The 20,253-nt window shown below is 42.3% G+C and overlaps 1 protein-coding gene across 1 annotated transcript in view; it reads left to right on the forward strand.

Annotated features, from left to right (window-relative positions):
• akap1b (A kinase (PRKA) anchor protein 1b) overlaps positions 1-20,253 on the forward strand; it is a 45,967-nt gene that overhangs the window by 17,886 nt on the left and 7,828 nt on the right. Inside the window, exons 2-5 of the mRNA XM_055657602.1 lie at positions 7,310-9,112; positions 14,400-14,539; positions 16,152-16,278; positions 19,177-19,301. Of these exons, the coding sequence (XP_055513577.1) occupies positions 7,318-9,112; positions 14,400-14,539; positions 16,152-16,278; positions 19,177-19,301 (2,187 nt within the window). The 5' untranslated portion in view covers positions 7,310-7,317. The remainder of the gene's footprint in view (positions 1-7,309; positions 9,113-14,399; positions 14,540-16,151; positions 16,279-19,176; positions 19,302-20,253) is intronic.

Here is a 20,253-nt window from a genome sequence, read left to right on the forward strand (position 1 = left end):
TTTAAGCATGTGATCACTGCTCGCTCTACTTGCATTACTCCATACAGTTATGGGTGTGTTGTCTCCTTTACATACTTTCACCTCTACGTAGACAAGTTACAGTAGCTCTGATCCACGCTGAGGATATTTTCAAACTATACTTCCCAGATCCCCTCATTTTCCCCTTTTGAGTGCTGAAATAATTATTTCTGCAGTGTCTTCTGTAGCCTCTTATCATTCCAAGATGTGCTGCTGCCATTCCTTGCTTGAAGTGTGCTTTCTGTAATGAATCTGACATGTTTTGACTTAAAAGCGTCAGTTGCTTGCACAGTTTCTGTAATGAAATTGTTGGTGAACATTCTGCATTTCCTTTTGCCTTGCATCTAACATTGTGATCTTGACCTTGTTTTTGTGAGCAACATGCAACAAACAGTGCATGTAAATGCTTGGAACATGATTTGGCATGAGAGTGGGTCAGGAGTGTATTTTGTGGGAACATTTGTGCAGAAAAGAATCTGGGTTGCATTCCAAACATTGCATTGTGCAAGACTCCTTGGAACAGTGCTATCAATGCTAATACTGTCTCTGGCCAACTCATAAAATATGAAGTTTGCAGCATAAACTGCCCAACACCATCTTCGGTGATCTCATCGGATGCTATTTTCCTTGGGCTGTAATTCCATTGATCATAGCCAACTTGCAACCTTTTAGACCAGCAAACTTGACTGCCGTTTATTTTTCGATTAATTGTCTTAATGTATTACAGCCTGCATTTTCCAGTGTCCTTGAACCTTGAATTTATAGATCCAATTGGTGTACTTTAGTAACTAAATCTACCCATACTTTCCATTAATTGATTTCTGAGCTGGCCGCTGCAGTCTGAATACCTATCTTCAATTTGCGAAGTAGTGCATGCTGCATATTCCATGGTGCCTGCATCCTGCTATTAGTTTGTTACTTTACAGTACACAGCATAAGCCAGCTTTTCTGATAGGAAGATGAGATGGTGAATAGCTGATCATGTGTGCACCTGATTATAGAGAAATTGAAACTCAAGTGTGGAGAATCACAAGATTAAAATCTAACGTTGCCTATTTACTCTAGTGCTTCAAACTGCAAATACATTTTCCCTAATTATATAATTTCATAATGGTCCATAGTCGACAACTTGGGTTCTGCATTTGCTCGGTGCAAAAGTACAAACCTGCAGATCTTTAAAATCTGCTTTAAATTATTTTAACTGCAAGTTTTAAATTCTTGGCGGTACATTACAGAATGTAACACGTGCTGATTTCAATATTTTGCAATCTGCCCACAGAACTGCTGTCTGCTTCAGCTGAGTAATGCTGTGTCCCTCGCTTTTAAGGGAAAGGAATGCACTTCCTTTTTTTAGCCTGCTGAGCAGACTATTGCTGACTATTTTGGAAGTGAACAGGAGTTTGTTAATAAAAATGATTTGAACTATTTACCTTGGACTAAATGGTACACAAAGAGCAAGATTGTAACGGAGCACAGATTGGGCGAAGAAATAAGAAGCTGAAGTTTGTGCTGGACTGACTGTCCCATGTGTTACATTTTTCAAACGACAGTTTAGCTGTGACTATATTGATACCATGGCACTTGAGATTTGTTCCCAGGAATGAGTGCAAATGGAATTGGCACGAGGGCTCATGGTGACAATATATTTATACTTGCTGCGGTGCTGGGCTGGCTGCTGGTTCAAGGCCCCTATTCTCTCGCGCCATTGCCATTGACCTGGTGCGCAAACCACCCTCCGTGCTGTGCAGCTGAGAACTGATGGAGACATTTTCCTATGTTGCTGTTGGGTTGAAGTCGGACATTGATCTCTAAATGAATCCCACTCCCGACCCCCTTTGCAAGCTCTGGATCAAGAGGCTGCTGGAAAAAGCCTTTCATTGTACCTCTGTACACATGACACCAAACTAAACTGAACCACGTGCGGCTGCTTGTGATCGAGATCTGGGCCTTTGCAACTAGCAGCAGCTGTTACATATGTTAACTGGCAGCCCAGATTCCACATTCTTGCTCATCTCTGAATGGGATGGAAGGCATTGCCTCCCCTCAGTGTCTTCATTTCTCTTGCCATGGTCACTCGTACCTCAACGTGCAGCCAAACAGAGAGGGAGATGGCAGCTGAACCACATCCAGCAGGATATAACGAGATGCTGTATAATTCAGTCTGTCAATGAGTGACCACTGCTGATCTTCTACAAAGGTCCACGCTCTCTCTACCAACTGGGCTACAGTTCCAAATCCCAGGTCCCAAAGTTGAGCAACTGCACTACCCACCCCAACATGCCGCATACTAGTCAATCCCTCTGCTCATTGCTGTGAGTGTGCATGAAGAAAGCAAGATTTCATGCCATGTTCTCTGCCTACCTATGCACAGTAATAAGGATTCTTATTCACCAGGTTCCCAGCATGTAGCCTATCAATGTTTGGACTGAGTGCCAGAATTCTACAATCAAACACTACTGTTGGAACAGTGTATAGTTACCAGAGGCCCAGCAAAAGATAACTGATCAAATCACTTTGAGTACACTGACAGATCTCCCTTTTGTTATGAGGTTGCTAGTAATCCCTTGAATAGAAGTGCTACACTTAAACAACCCATCAAAAGGATTGTTTAAGAAGGTCCTGCAGATGCTGGAAAATCGAAGGTAGACTAAAATGCTGGAGAAACTCAGCGGGTGAGGCAGCATCTGTTTTGTCCAGAAATGTCGGAAATGGTCCAGGTGTATTTGAGTGCCGGATGGAAGTTAGTGGTGAAATGGATGACGTTTTTGTCCAGGAATGGTAGGGAAATGTTGGAATTTTTGTCCAGAAATCGTAGGGATCAAAAGGATTGCTTAGCCTGTGCAGTCTTACCATTGCAATGATCTGTAGCTCATTTCATTTTCCAAAGTGAAGGCACACTGATTGTAAATGCACTGTTGCCCCATCAATAGGGTTATGTCTGGCACACGCTACAATACCAGATTGAACCTTTGTAGGAATGTTATCTTGAAATTTTATTTCAAGAAATATTTGAAGTGAGAATAAAAGCCACTATAGATGTCAATTTGAGAAAATCTTAAAATATCTTGCAGGCAAAAGCAATTACAAAGAGCAATGTGGTAGCTGATTTCTGCACAGCAACTTCCACAACAGTAATTTGAGATCTGTTAATCTGTTTTTATTAATGTGCATTAAAGGTTTACATTTTGGCCCAGCACATAACAACCATTGCTCTTTGAGGTGATGCTTTGATTTGCCTGTGTTCAGTGGGATTTGAAACTGGCTTTCTGACTTGACGTATAGCTTTGTCTAGTGTATAGATTTGCTTATTTTCTTGTCCTTTATTTTAGTTTCTTGTTTGTCATGCTAAGACAGTCTTCATGTTCATGTAGGTGAGCTGCATGAGATCTTCTGTAGCACACTACTTTCTTGTTATAAAGAGCAGCTTCATCTTGCTGTGGCTGTATTGGCCTTGGGTGGAGTTGAAAAGATAAAATCATCACATGTCAATGAATCCCTGTAACTTTGAAATTATTCTTGAGACCTGGTTCTAGCTAGAACCTGCATTTGTCATCTTGAGGATTAATGGGTACACTGAATAAAACCTCAGTGGAGATACGGAAGTGGGTGTTTAAAATTTTAAGTCTTCTAGCTGTCAAACTGCTAGTTGAGCTTGTGAATCTTGGATAACGCATCTCTAATTTTCATTGAGTGTGGAATGGGCCTTTTCCAAAGCAAGTAAATTATATTTCGGCAAAACTAATGCCACCTGAAGCATCAAAACGTCAGTACCCTATCTTCTCGCTGCCACTTAGTAATCTCAGTCCTCGTCGCTTCAGGCAGTTTAAATGACTTTAATTTGGTGCTAATTGCAGCCCTTTGACCTCTGCTTTATACCCAAGGTCAGAAATACAGCAGCAAACTGTACGTAACTTTTGGCTCGGTCTGAAGGTCTTGACCTGAAATGTCACTGTTCCTTTTCTCTAGAGATGTTGTCTGACCTGCTTAGTTACTCCAGCTTTTTGCGTATCCTCATGTCTGATTTGTTATAATAGACAGGCAATGACCGCTTTGATTCTTGTAAATTAGTTAAATGGATCTTCTCTTGCCTGATGATAAATAGAAACTGTTTAATCTATCATCTGAAATTTGGCAGCTTCAGTAATTCAACACTTGGGTTCCATGTGGCGCATCAGCCTAGACTTCTGCTCAAAGTCTGCAGTAAGTCCACAATCTAGTGACTGGGGCAAGAACATAATCCATTCATCCATAGCTGGCTTTCAGAGCAGTAAGTTCCTCCTTTTCTCTTTGCCCAATTGTGGTTTGACAAACTGGCCTGGCAAGTGAGCCTTTTAGCTTTGAATGCATGAAAAATTAATACCACGTTTGATTAATTCTTTACGTGAAAAATATCCTCTTGACACTACACAATTCACCCCTTCAAAACAGGCAAGGTTTATTGCATTAACCTCCAACCACTTTGGCAAGAAGTCCACATAATTGCAATCAAGATTGGGTAACAGTGGATATGTGTTTATTCACTTTCCAAAACTGGGACTATTTTGGTGAATTATTTCAAAGTAGAAGTGGAATACTCTTGAGGCTCGTTAGTGCATGCGGAGAAGTAGATTCACAGGATTTGTATCATCCCAGGTTTCAGACTACTATTCAAAAAAAGTAGTTAAATTGCTGTGTATTGTCTACTGTTGTCTTATGGATAGGGAGAGCTCTTAATGCAGATTCTTGACTGGGCCTGAAATTAATGACCTGGTACCAATATCCTTTAACCAAGGGAAATTGCAGTTGCTACTTCAAGAATCAAGTGTTTAATGGTCATTTCTACTGACATTTTTTACTTGCAGCAGCATATGTCTGTAAACACAATACTCACAACCTGTAATAATCATTCAATAGACAATACCAATACTAGTGCTTAAAAGCTCAGTTGTGCAACCAAAAATTGTTAGTGACCCTGATGTTTGTTGGGAAGAAGCCATCCTTTAACCTGGTGGACACTGATTTCAGGTTCTTATAGTTTCTCAAAAGTAGGCGTGCAATGAGAACAAACCCACGGTGGCGTGGGTCTCTGCTGGATGTCTCTTATAGATCTCTGTGGCAGGGAGGTCAGTACCTGTGATGGACAGGGTGGTGCTGACTATTTACAATAATCTCCTCTTTGTTCCTTGCTGAACCAGACTGATGCAATCAGTCAATATGCTCTCCACCACACTTGCACAAGTTCAATGGTATGAGTTGACACTGAATCTCCTCAATCTTGACAAAGAGGGTGTTCTGATTGCTTCAATGGTCTGGGCCAAGGGTAGATCTTCAGATGCATCCCCAAGAACTTGAAGTGCTTGACTCGCTCCACCACTAACCCATCAATGGAGATTAGACTGGGGTATGCACCAGATTCCCAGCATGTAGCCAATCAATGTTTGGATTGAGTGCCAAGACTCAATCACTGTTGCTTGAACAGCATGTAGTTATCAAGACACAAAAGATAAGTTGTCAAACTACTTTGTACGCTGACAAATCTCTCTGTTCTTGTTATAAGGTTGCTTGTAATCACTTGCACAAAGTGACACTTAAATATCCCATCAAAAGGATTGCATAGCTTGTGCAATATGTTACCATCACAATGATTTGTGGCTCAATTTTTTTCTGTTTCATGTTCCAAAGTGCAGGCACTCTGATTTTGGATGCACTGTTACCCCATCAATGGGGTTTCACCCACCAATGAAGATGGGTTTTGTGGATCCTCGGCTATCCCCTTCTAAAGTCAACAATCATTCCCTTGGTCTTGCTTACATTTAGAACAAATTGCACTGCGAAGGTTTCTGTTTCGGGCTGTCCACCTGCACAGTATTGCTATATTTTTCTGTAATTGGATGTTCCTTATAGAATGGCAGCAGTTCTAATTAGCTGAAAAGGACCTTGAACCTGAATCAATTACATGTGTATGCACTGTAAAGTGAGTGTTGGGCTTCAAGCGACAGCAGAAATTGGAAATTGGTCAGCTTTTGTAAATTAATTTAGAATAGCTAGAATACTGTCATGCAATTTGTATGTTTAAATATGAAATGCTACACACAATATTGGAACTGTTACACTTTACTGTGTTCAGTAACTTTGTAACACCGTAGCCAGTTGTACTAATTTGGCATGTAGCCAGTTGGCATTGATTCCATGCTCAGCATTGTTCAGTGGCAAATTGCTTTATTAGGCCACAGATGAAGTTGCCCGCCCTTTGTGTTTAAACCAAGAGATTTTGCAGAAGTTTTGGTAATACTGTGGTAACATAGTACATTTTGGTTGCATATGCAATTTATATTGTCCCTCAAATCTAAGCAACGATATTTGCTGGAAGCATTTCTTAAATCTTGAGCAATATAACTAACAAATTGTAAGAATTTCTTCCTGACATCTCAAATGGATGGTGTGTTGGCAGGAACTGCAGATGCTGGTTTATACCAAAGATAAGCCAGCATCTGAAAGGTTTCCAACCCTAAATGTCACCTAACCTTTGTCTCCAGAGATGCTGCCGACCCTGTGAGTTACTCCAGGATTTTATTTCTAGCTCAAATCTATAGGTTGGATGTGGCCCATCTGTCATAGTTCTAATTGGACAGTTTCTCCCTATCAAGTTTGAGTTTTTAAATATTTATTTGGTAATCCTGATGCCATCGAGCTCAGCAGGTGTTGTCTGCCATCCACCCTTTCAACTCTCATGCATCTTGGTTTCCTTTATAGGCTAACCAGGCCTCCGGTTGCTACATTCTACTTGTATTGACTAGAATGTATTTCCTTGTGCTTCCTTTAAACTCGGTGTAGACTGTAAAATGTATTAATACTGTAAGATCCAAAAGTAAAAAATGTGAAGGCATTAAGAGAATAACAATAGTTTAATGCAACAAGTCCTCAGCATGCAAGATTGAATTTTCTGGTTTTGCCACATTTGGTATCTACAAGTCTGATCAGCTAGTGAAATAAGATATAACTTGTGTAACATTTATAATTTGGGGTGGTGCAGAGTAGAGTTGCTGCCTTGCAGCGCCAGAGACTAGGGTTTGATTCTGACTAGGGGTGATGTCTGTCTGGAGTTTCTGTTCTCCCTGTGGGTTTCTCTGGTTTCCTCCCACACTCCACAGAGTGCAGGTTTGTAGCTTAACTGGCTTTGGTAAAATTGTAAATTGTCCCTAGTGTGTAGGATACAGGGTGATCGCTGATGGGCATGGACTTGGTGGGTCGAAGGGTCGGTTTCTGCCGTATCTCTAAAATAAGGTTTACAAAACCCCATTTTATTTTTCAGGTCCCGCAATGGTTCTAAGATTCCGAAATGTGTTTCCGTATACCCTCCCTGGAGTGTTGGCCCTACTTGGCTGGTGGTGGTTCATCACCCGAAAGAAAAGCAATAAGAAGCCACTTATTGATGCACCAGAACAAAACGCCAAGGTTGGAGAAGAGAAACGTGCAACTGTGGAAGATGGTAAGAATGATATAATGCCGGTTGCCAAGAAACATAACCAGAATGAAAACACAGCCAAGTTGCAAGCAGTGCCTACATTACAAGCCGAAGCATTGGGGAAAGCGGATGTTGCTGGCAATTTGTTAGATACCAGTGAAGAAAATGCTCAAAAGTTGATCCTGGACTCGTCCCCATCCCATGAAGCTCTCTTCATGCCCAATGTGCAAGGACCCATTCAGGTATCACCCAAAGTTGAGAAGGATGGTTACCTTCATCAAATGGTGGATAAAGTTAGCATTGATTCTTTGGAGGCCCGGCAACCTTCCGTTTGCAATGTGGTCGCATGTTCTCCTTTTTCTGTTGCAAAGTCATCCGATAATCTGGATGCCAAAGGTAAACTTGACAAAACTTTACCAAAAATCATTACAACCCCTTCTATGGAATGTAAACAGCTGGTGTCTGACCACCACACCATGGAAAGGCCTGAACCAGAAGGTGAAAATTCGGGAAATACAACAGAGCCCCCATGCTTCAACTCTGTGCTCAATGGCGTTGGTATCGGCCCCTATTTAATTCCAACTGGTCTTCGCCAAGAATCTGAGCAAGGAAGCAAATTACATAAAGAAACGTGCTTCGCAGATGATGGCTTATCCACTGAATCAATTGACAGACGAGTTCATTTGGACAAGATTGAAGAGGCGGCTGCTGGTTTGATCTCTGAGGTAATAATGGCAGCTAAAGAGGAATTGTGTTCTTCACGGCTAGATCCGTGTGCAGAAGTCGAGCGCACAACAGGAGCGGAAAGTAACAAGCTGACAAATTCTGCTGCTGACACTACAGTATTGCCTGTGGCTGGAGATGTGCAGAAAGTTTGTGTTGAGGTGAAGGAGGGCAATGAAGTGGAGTGTGTTGCTAATGACGTAGAAGTAACACAGAGTACGGTCCCAAAGGAGAAGGCATTCAAAGACTTGAGCCAAGACGTCGCTAAAGATGAAGAGCAGAGCCATTCTGCAGAGCTAACAAGTACCAAAGGATCCAGGAACGCTTTTGAAGATAATCCAGTAGTAGAAGACCCCGGTTGCCACTTGGAAGAAGGAGCTGCTGGGGATTATCTACCCCAAACTGATGTGGATTTATGCAAGCTGGAAAACCATGAGGGCTTGTTAAGTAACAGCCAGGTGACCAATGTTCAGAGTGAAATGACCTCCAAAGAGAAGCTAAGGGCAAAGTTATTGTCAAATGAATCAATTGTGAAAGGAAATGTTTCGAAGGATTGTGTTAAAGTTGCATCTGGGAACACAAGTTGTGTGTGCACAGAGGAGCTGCAGCCCAATACATTTAGTGAGAAGTCTTCAGAAGACTTGAACATTGTGGCAGAGGATTCGGGTTGCAGTGTCTGCTACTCGGAAGATGGAGCCGGAGGAGAGGATTTGCCACGCAGCTTACTCGAAAGCACACTAGACAGTAAGAAAGAGGACACACTAAATGACTCTGCAGCTGGAGGAGATTCCTTGGAACAAGATCCAAAACATGGACCTAAACCTCTACAAGATGACACTGAATTGATGCATACTAATGGAGGTCAAGTGGAAGGCACTAATGGGCCTGGCCACATGCTGCTCGAAATGGATTTTGATCATTCTGGAGGTAAATTAGCCGTCTTAATGTAACTGAAATAATGTAGATTTACATGACCGAGCCACATAAAGATGTTTACACATCCACTTTAAATGGGATTAGACCTAATTAGAATGTACTTCAATCTTATGGTATACTCTTTAGAGTCCTTACAATCTTGAATAAATTTGTATTGGCTTAGCCAGAAATGCTAATGGGAGCGAGAAAGCAACTGAGCATCACTGCAAATCCACACCCCATAATCAATTGCAATATAGGTCTACACACCAACATGCATTTGTGTGTATTTGTTCATGTGTTTGAAATGCATATCCAAAAGTTGTCTGATTTTAAATCCTTTTGAGGTTGCATGATCAACTTTTTGTTTTGAAATTAGCTGAACCACGAAGAAAAATCCTGAGGACGTGATTCCCAGAACTATTCAAACACCTTTTTTCATTTTTATTAAGCCAACCAGGCATGTTGTTCCTAATTGCAAACTTGCTGAGCGACATTAATGCAAATGGTGTTTCTATCCCTATCCTTAATGATTTGAGTCGGTTGTATGGTCTTTCCTCCACTTCCCAGGAACACAATTCTGTTCAAATAGCCTCTGAATATCACATGTTGGGATAGGTGACATGAAGCTTAGTTGATCAGAACATAAAGCAAAGAGACCCTTCAGATGACCATGATACCAATTTAAACTAATCCCATCTGCCTGCACATGATCTATATCTCCCCCCCCCCCCCCTTCCCTCCCTGTTCATGCCTGTCTACATTCTTTGACATTGCTATTGTATCTTCTACTTCGTGCCCTAGCAGCATGTTATAGGCACTCACCACTGCATATAAAATAAAGCTTGACTTGCATCTTTCAACTTTCCCCTTTTCTCCTTAAACCTTACCAGAAAAAAGACTGATTTGATTAAGCAACTCTTAATGAATCCTATGAGATTTGATCTTTGGCCCAGCCCACCATGTAGGAGATTTTGTGTAAGAAAGAACTGCAGATGCTGGTTTAAATCGAAGGTAGACACAATGCTGAGTTAACTCAATGGGACAGGCAGCATCTCTGGAGAGAAGGAATGGGTAACGTTTTGGGTCGAGACCCTTTTTCACACTGGTGTCAGGGGAATGGGCGGGACAGACATAGAATGTTGTCGGAGACAGTAAGACTGGTGGGAGAACAGGGAAGGGAGAGGGGGATAGAGCAGGAAAGCAAGGGCTATTTGAAGTTAGAGAAGTCAATGTTCATACCGCTGGTGTGTGAACTATCCAAGTGAAATATGAGGTGCACTGGGCCTCACTCTGACAATGGAGGAGGCCCAGGACAGAAAGATCAGATTGGGAATGGGAGGGAGAGTTGAAGTGCTGAGCAACCTGGAGATCAGGCAAGTTAAGACAGACTGAGCGGAGGTGTTCAGCGAAACGATCGCCGAGCATACGCTTGGTCTTGCTGATGTGGAGGAGTTGACACCTGGAACAGCAGACACAGTAGATGAGGTTGGAGGAGGTGAAAGTGAACCCCTGCCTCACCTGGAAAGACTGTTTGATGGAGTCGCGGGGGGAGGTAAAGGGTCGAGTGTCTGTTTCCTGTGATGGAGACGGTGAGATCTAGAAACGGTGGGGAGATTGTCCAAGTGAATTTGAGTGCAGGGTGGAAATTGGTGGTGAAGTTGATGAAGTCAGTGAGTTCTGCATGGGTGCAGGAAGTAGCACTAATACAGTCGTCAATGTAGCGAAGGTAGAGTTTTGGGATAGGGCCAGTGTATGCCTGGAACAGTGATTGTTTGAAGTCCCCTACAAAGAGGCAGGCATAGCTGGGGCCCATGCGAGTGCCCATAGCTATGCCTTGGATTTGGAGGGAGTGGGAGGAGTCGAAGTTGTTGAGGGTAAGGACCAGCTCTGCTAGGCGGAGGAGAGTATTGGTAGATGGAAGGTACAGTAGATGGAAATTGGCTGTTGCTGCAGTCGAGGAAGAAACAGAAGGCTTTGTAGGAGATTTTAGTCTATGTAGACAACATCCACTGCCCTACCTTAAATCTTTGTCACTGTCAAACACTGACATATTTGTAAGGCAGGACCTCTCCATCACAAGGGTCCATGTTTCTAAAACTGCAGCATGTCCCATTCCTAAAAACTGGTTGTTCTCTACTCTCCCGGCACTTCATCCTATGGTTAAAGGCGCCATGATCTGTCAAGGCCCCCAACAATCTTCCCTCCGTACCCTGGGATAGGGGACTTAGCTACTGAAAAGCTTTTTAAGATGCTCGATGTTATTCCTTCATCTTAATATAGTCCAAAATATTAAATATGGCACTAATCTCAGCATTATCCATGTACATATCTGTCTTTAAATAGACCTACTCATTCCATAGCTATACTCCGGCATCTAATATTTATAAGAAATGTCTTGCTTCCTCTTAAACCTACTTGCAAACAACATTTCTTCCCTGCTTCAGTTACTTATCAAAGGCCTTGTCTGATCTCTGTACACCTTGCACAGCTTATTTTACTAAGTTTGCTATTTCTCTTGACATCTAGTCCCTGAACCTTGCTGTCCTCGTCTCATCCTTGTTGGAACATGCAAACTCTGAACTCGTCTTTGACAGTTAATTGGCTTGTGAAATAACCCCGAATGTGTAAGGAGTGAGTGAGAAAGTAGGATAATGGCATGTCATGTGAATGGGTCTGCAAGGTCCGGAATGAGACAGTAATTTTACCTGAAACGAGGCCTATAAAAAACTCACCTATCCACCGTTCTCCATACATATTGTTAAAGAGGCTGAACATCTGCGAGAACAGCTGGAGAATCGAAGGTACAAACAGCGCCAAAAACACTGGAGCAGAAGCCACTCAGGGTTTTTGTAGCAGCCTATCTATCTGGAAATAGCGAAGGAATATGGGGCAACGTTTAAGAAATGTTTTTGGCCGAAACCCTTGCAAACAACATTCTTCAGTCTGTTACTTATCAAAGGCCTTGTTCTATTTCACCTATTTTTTAAGGGATCTATTTCCTTGACGCTCCATAGCTGCTGCTGCATCCCGCTGAGTTTCTCCAGCTTTTTTGTGTACCTTCTCCATACATATGTTGGGCTGTTGAGTTACTTGAGCAATGTCCTTTTGTGAATGGGTGATTGATGGATCTAGTGGGTCAAAGGGTGTGTTTCCATGCTGTCTTACTAAACTAAAAGGCACTTGCATGCCAGATATGGAATTGTTCCCTAACAGCAGTCCCAATATACTTTCTCCAGTTTCTTCCTTGTGGTGTTATTGGCCTTGCTTAATTTAGCACTTTCACCCAAGTTCCAGTCTCATCCTTATCCATATACATAGCAATGTTGAAACTTCCACAATTATGATCACTTTTTCCAAAATGTTCTCCCACTGAAACCTCAATCACCTAGCCGGGCACATTACCTTATCATGTCTACTATGGCCCTGCCCCTGGCTTATCTACAAACTTTCTGGAAACCCTTCTTTGTGTTACTAACAAATTCTTCCCCATCTAACCCTCAGGCACTCTGGGAGTTCCAGTCAACATTGGAGGAGCTGAGATTGTCCACCACAATGACCCCATTTCCACATCTTTCCATTAAATGTGTGCATATCTACTCTTGCTCCTGCCTATTGGAGACCTATAGTATAACCCTATAGTGATTGCACCTTCCTTATTCCTGAATTCATGTTCTCTCAGTATTACTGAAGCAATGGGGTTGAGATCCTGGATGTTCTATTTAGTCAGGGCTAATCACCTATCCTTTCATACCCCTGATCTCCACTGCTACTAATTGCTCTCCTGCTTTTGGTGTGCAGAGCTGAATAAGTTGATGATCTGCCATTGAACTGACAAGCTACACAGACCGGTGTCTGATCTGATGGTGCTTGCATATTTGATCCAACAGTGTGGAAATTGTGCCAGACCTCTTAATTTGTGCTTAAAGTCTAAATGTCTAATCTTAGTCCAACCCAAGTTATACTGTTGATCATCAAGTCTTCAATAGTGTCTTTTGTTTTGCCAGTGGATGCCTGTTCTACTGGGCAAATATTTAAGAATGAGCCAACTATTAACGTTCATTACAGTAGCCCATTTATTTCCACAATTGGAATGGGGGGGGGAAATTAGTTCAAATGTTAAAGCCTGCTTCTAAAATTCAATGAACACTTGGAAGTGGTTTATCAACTGGTGTGACTGTAATGGGCAGACTTATTCAAGAGTAAATGAAACCTTTGGCTTCATGGATGTCTACGATTATGGGCAGACCACTTCATTCCCCAGCTTGGTACATCTGTAACAGGTCGGTGACAATCTAACATTGTATTTATTTTTGTATACTCCTGACCAATGCTAATACAGAAACCTATACAAACATCACAATACAAACACTGCTATAAACTGATTTGAACTGGAGGTTGCCTGTCACCCTTTAAGGAGAGTGTGCCTTTGGCCGTTGGCATAGGTGCTGAATTATCTAATTATTTTGCCTTTCATGGGGAATCCTTGTGAATAAAAGCACTTCCTGACTTTTCCGTTGGCCAGAATACTGCCATTAGACCTTGCAGAGGGTTGTTTTCTCAATCCTGTTTCACCAGTTTGTTGAATCATGACTTTGATCTGGTCACTCCCATTAGTTACCTTGACTCTATTTAGTGTAACATTCACAAGCAGGAAGCACTTAGTTCTATGGCCAAACCAACTGAAATTCTGACACCAAGTCTTGGGATTCCGGGTCAACCTCTGTTCTCCTTCCTAATGACCTTCAACTGTTAACTTTAATGTCATTTTGGAGTTTCTTCTCAACAGGTTCATCCAAGAATTTTATTTAACTTTGATATAATGTATACATCTATTGAACGGATGTAGTCATTTTGTCAGCTCAAGTTTTGTACAAAATGGCTTGCCTTGCAGTCTGTCCCTGCATGCTGGTCTTTAAAATGGAAGACCATCTTAGCTCAGTTAGGCAGCCCGAGTTGACTTCTGTCCAAGTGGCTGCGGGACCCTGTTCACACAGACTATCAAAAGGTGCCCTCCAACATCAAGATCCAGGGTGGTAATCTGATCCTGGTTCTTTGGCAGTCTAGACAGAGCTCAATTGTTATTAAATCCAAGATGGCACCCAACTCCAGGCAACCCAACTCTGTGCCAGTCACAGAGGTGGATCTACAATCACGCGTTACAAATGTTGGGGACAGTACAATTGTGTGTACCCTTCCATTTAAGAACATTTAGATGTTCCACAGCTCAACATGTTATTTGCTAATTTAGCTTACCAACAATGTCGAACGACTTAAATGTTTTCAATGTATTTGCCAGGTTCTGATGTAAATAGCATGGATTCGAGTGACAGTGGCTGTACTGCGGGTGGTGCAGAAGGTCAAAACAGAGATGGCGTTGCTCCAAGCACGACAAAAGGCAAAGCTGAGTTTACCATCTGGGAGGTACAGGTGCCAAAGGTAAAACAATGTTTGCTCTCTCTCCCCCCCCCCCCCCCCCCCCCCCCCCCTGCCTGTGACCACCCATTACCTGGCACGCTTTGTAGTCTCTCTTCTAATCCTGCTTTTTTTTCTCTATTTCTCTCCCACCCAAATTCACTAAAGTAGGGCCTCAACCTGAAACGTCACCTATCCATGTTCTTCCGAGGCACTGCCTTTAATGTTATGTTCATGATGTTTTGAGATTGTCCTATTATGGCTTTTGAGTGATTTGAGCATTCCACATTGCATTTACTTGGGACATGAGAAAGTAATTGATGCTGGGTTCCACTTGTTCCTGTTACCTTAACATAAAAATATTCAGGATGTAAATTATTTAGTCCACTTTATTAGTTTCAAAGTGACACCTTGACTGAATTTTTGTATTTATTATAATCTGCAAGTAGCACAATGTTATCCTGGTCAAGCTCAATGCTTCATAAAATGCACTGAGGTCACCATGTGGAAAACAGCTGCTATTACAGATAAACCTGAATCATCTTTTAGCTGGACTTCTGATCCCCATTGGTGGTGTTGCAAGGTGACAGTCAGGGGAACGATAGGAGCTGCAAAAAGAAAGAGTTAGGCTTTATTTACACTGTAGACAGCTTTTGTTCACTACACCTCGCTGCCAGCTTAAGCAATTGAACAGCAAATGCTGCTCCTACTGCTACTGTGAAGTTAGAAATGCTGCTGTTAACAAAGCAAAGATGACTGATTGTGGGAATAGTTACCGACTTGGATAGATATTGGGTTGACCCAGGTTAATTTAAATGTGGGGAGAATAACATGGCATTGGAGACGCTAAGAACCGTAAAATACGAGAATCCTGAGTAACAGTGCTGGAGGAGCTCAGTGAGTTGGGCGGCATCTGTGGAGGAAATGGACAGATGCTGTTTTGGATCTAGACTCGTCTGACTCGAGATTGGGCTGCTGTAGGATTATTAAGTATATACTTGGCAGTTTGGCATAGACTTGGTGGGCCGAAGTTATCTGTCTGTGCTGTATGACTCTAACCCAAAGAGCAATGTATGGAATTGGACTTTAGACTTTGGATGCACAGCAGCATAGAAACGGGCTTTTCAGCACACTGACCAGTGATCACCATGTGTACTAGCACTATCCTAAATACTAGAGGCAATTTCCAGAAGCCAATTAACCTACAAATCTGTACATCTTTGGGTATGAGAGGAAAACGGAGTACCTGCCGAAAACCCTCGCGATTGCAGTGGGAATGTGCCATCTCCGTATAGACGGCATCTGTGGTCGTGATTAAGCCCTGGTCTCTGGCACTAAGACAACAACTCTACTGCTGCACCACTACTGTCCTGAATTGGACCAAATAGCTGCAAAAATCAGTTTGGGCTGACTGGCTTGATGCTTCAGCATTGCCAACACTGAAGATGATTTGGAATCTTCACTTGGGGGCTACTTTGGCTCAGCACAAGAGTTATGCACAGTGATGGAATTGCAATATAAAAACCACATCTTGGTAATGGAATACCCCATGCAGAATGTGACATTTTGGTAATGTTCATGGGCACAATACTCTCCCTGTAACTTTCTATTCACTGGCCTTTCTTTGTGTTCGCAGCATCTAGTTGGACGGTTAATTGGCAAGCAAGGGCGGTATGTGAGTTTCTTGAAGCAGACCTCTGGTGCCAAGATTTACATATCCACATTGCCTTACACGCAAGATTTCCAGATCTGCCATATAGAAGGTAGGCCAGGAGTGTTTATTTCTTAGCTTTATTCTGTCCCTTTGTGTATGCTGGCAAATTGCAGAACTGTTTTGCCTGCAGGTTGTCGGTCATGGGGAATATTCCAGCCACTTTAGTCAAAGACCAAGTCACACTCAAGACATACAATTTTGCAAGTCAATGACTGCACTACTGAGGCAGTATTGCACAGAGGTGACAGTTTTCATCACTAGAGTCTGCCTTTTGGTAGGCGCAGATCTATCACAGTTTTGTCATCACTAGAAACATCTGCCTTTTGCAGGAGTAGGCCATTCGGCCCTTCGAGCCTGCACCGCCATTCAATATGATCATGGCTATCAGTATCAAAGCCACAAGGGACATCTAACTCCCTCTGTCAATATAGCCAATGAACTGTCCTCAACTACCCTCTGTGGCATGAGTTCCAGAGATTCATCATCAAAAAAGTTCTTCCATCTTGGGATTGAGGCGGACATGATATTCCCTTGGGATTGAGGATGCTTGCATTTCGTATTTGTGGATGCTAAAGTGACTAAGGCTAATGCAGGAATCTCAGTGCTTGGGTTGGTGGTGCGCCTTTTTCCTGTAGGGCTCCTGTGCATGCGATTCAACAGCACCATCTTAAAAGTCGTCATCCACTTTGTGTATAAACTATTTAAAAGATTGTCTTATTACTTGCCCATTTTGGGGAATCTTGTCGGCTGCATCTGAATAGTAACGACTGTACTTGCAACATGGGTGATGGAGTTTAATGGTACTTGTCCACATTATATACATTAGGCACAATTATAATTAAATACAATAATGCAAGAGTAGTAGATTAGTGAGACAGCACACAAGAGTCATTGTTTCTGGTGCCATCCTGTACTAGAGTTCAGAGTTGTTTAAAATATTGGGTGGTGAATCTGTGGAATTCATTACCACAAAGCTGTGGAGGCCAAGTCAATGGATATGGATATTTTTAAGACAGAGGTGAATAGATTCTTGATTCATAAGTTCACAAGTTATAGGGGTAGAATTAGGTCATTCGGATGATCGATTCTAATCCGCCAATCAATCATGGTTGATCTCTAATCCCGTTTTCCTGCTTTCTCCCCATAACCCTTGACACCCGTTCTAATCAAGAATTTGTCTCTGCCTTAAAAATATTTACTGACTTGGCCTTTGCAGCCCTCTGCGACAATGAGTTCCACAGATTAACTACCCACTGACTACAGAAGTTCCACCTCGACTCCTTTCTGAAAGAGCGACCTTTAATTCTGAGGCTGACCTCTGGTCCTAGACTCTCCCACCAGTGGAAACATTCATTTCACATCCACTCTATCTATGACTTTCATTATTCTGTAAGTTTCAGTGAGGTCCCCCTGTCAAGTGCTCAAATGCTAACCCACTCATTCCTGGACTCGTTCTTGTAAACCTCCTCTGGACCTTCTCCAGAGCTAGCACATCCTTCCTCTGATATGGGGCCCAAATTTGCTCATAGTACAATGTTGGGGGTTCTGGGAAGAAGGCAGGAGAATGAGGTTGAGAGGGAAAGATAGATCAGCCAAGAGTGAATTGCAGAGTAGACTTGATTCTGCTCCTAGCACATAAATTTATGAATATAAAGTCTTAACTTGGCCATAAAGGCTTGTTGTTCTGGAGGCGGCACAGGGTTGGAGTTGCAAGGGTCTTCCTGGCTAGGTGATGTGTCGATGTCCTTCTCTGCCACACTTCCCCAGCAGACCGCATCTATTCTGTGCACTTGGAATGCCATCCCATCTAATTGAGTCCCGTGTTGCTGTGGAGCCTCCAGCGGCCCACTCCACCAATACCTTGAACATGGTGCACGGCCCATGAATGTGCTATCCCTCTTCTCCTGCAGCCATCGCTCAGACACTATGTCCCGCAACTGATCTTGGGACACCAATCCAATCAGATTTGAACCTGGGTGTCTGGCGCTGTAAGGCAGCAACTCTGCTGCTGCCCTGTTCCAATTCTTGATTAGTTGCTTTAGGCAATGATACCATTCTTGCTAATCACATAGTTCCAATGATTCCTTTCTTCCAGAACTCTTGTACACAAGTGCTTGCTTGTTAATGCTTCCATTTAAGGGCAATTGTAGTTTGTATTTGGCAGATTATTCGATCAGCATGCCAATTCCAAAGGCTCTGGTATGTTGGGACTAATTAAATCTGTTTTGTAATGGGTAGGTCCAGGACAATTGAACAATGCGTTAAACAGTTTGGTCAGATGCAAACCAAATTGGATATCAATTTCAAATATGGCTATGCCTTGGTTTTTTTTTTTCACTTCAGTGCATTATTTGCAATTTGAGCTAGTTCAGTGTAGTTTGTTCATAACAGCTCAATGCGATGGGTAGTTGTTGGAGTGCTGTATGATTTTCAGTGACGTAGCACATTACTGATACACTGTAGTCTTGGCAAACTTTATTATAATTGTCTTTAGACACTAGCTAATTGAGAATTCTCATTCTCGATATTCTATTTTATAGCCAAGAGTTTGTAGGACCAAATCTATAAGTTAATTTGATTTTTTTTCTTTAAATCCTCTGGCTTTTAACAGCCAGGCTAAGATAGTAATTTTACAGCTTCACTCCGCTGCCTGGGCTTGGAGCATTATGGGTTTATCCACAATGTTAAACAATTGTGCAAGTGCTATATCGCAGGAGGAGCTGCTTTGCACATGAGATGTTAAGGGGGCTCCATTCATCTGTTGAAATGGAGAAGCTAAATCTCATGGAACCCATTCATGAGAGAGGTTGGAGCCGTTCCAGTAATGTTGCTGACATCTTCTGCTGTAAATTGTGTTTATGACCTTGCAATCGGCGTTTGGTTGCCACATTTGCTTCCAATTGATTGCACCATGATGAATTAATCAACATTTTCTTCTCCGAAACAGGTAATCAACAACAGGTGGACAAAGCACTGAACCTGATTGGAAAGAAGTTTAAAGAGTTGGATCTCACAAATCTATATGCTGCACCTCCTTCACTGTCTCTACCAGCATTGCCCATAACATCATGGGTAAGAATTACCTGGCATTTATACCTAGTTATGGATATTTACATTTTTGATGTCATCTGTTTGATAATTTCCATAAGGTTTATAGTCTGTTTCAGATTTGTTCTAAACTGGTGCTGGACTTGCATTTAAAGCTCTAATGTCAATGCCCAGTAGCCTGCTAGATAAGATTGCAGAACTTGATACAGTAATACAGTCTGAAGAAGGATTTCGACCCAAAATGTTTCCCATTTCCTTCGCTCCATAGATGCTGCCTCACCCGCTGAGTTTCTGCAGCATTTTTGTCTACCTTTGATACAGTAAACCCTTGTTTTAACAGACTTTAAGATTTCTGTTTTAGCAGACCGAATATATACTTTATATTCGGTGCCCTCTACTGTTAATTGTGTAATGTGAGATCTTGGATTGTTTTTCCACATATCAGCCCCCATGTTCCGTTATAACTGGCACCATCTTCCCCATGTGATCTTTAGTGAGGATTTACTGTATTTTCAAAACTTATTGTCAAGTTGTCCTATTTATAACCATATAACAATTACAGCACGGAAACAGGCCATCTCGGCCCTACAAGTCCGTGCCGAACAACTTTTTTTTTTCCCCTTAGTCCCACCTGCCTGCAATATAACCTGGTCTGGTCAAGAAAGAAAATGACAAGGGTTGTCTTTCTCTTGCTGAACTCTCAATCAACATTTCTGTTTAAATTCTCCGCATGGTCTTAAAACAGTATATAGTTTCATGTTTACTTTAAAGATACAGCGTGGAAACGGGTCCTTCGTGCCACGGAGTCCGCACCAACCAGCGATGCCCGCACACTAACACTATCCGACGCACACCAGAGACAATTTACATTTATACCAAGCCCATTTACCTACAAACCTGTACGTCTTTGGAGTGTGGGAGGAAAGAGAAGATCTCTGAGAAAGCCCATGCGGTCAAGGGGAGAGTGTGTAAACTC

Source organism: Leucoraja erinacea, chromosome 28, assembly GCF_028641065.1.
Source record: "Leucoraja erinacea ecotype New England chromosome 28, Leri_hhj_1, whole genome shotgun sequence".
In the NCBI taxonomy this organism is placed as follows: domain Eukaryota; kingdom Metazoa; phylum Chordata; class Chondrichthyes; order Rajiformes; family Rajidae; genus Leucoraja; species Leucoraja erinaceus.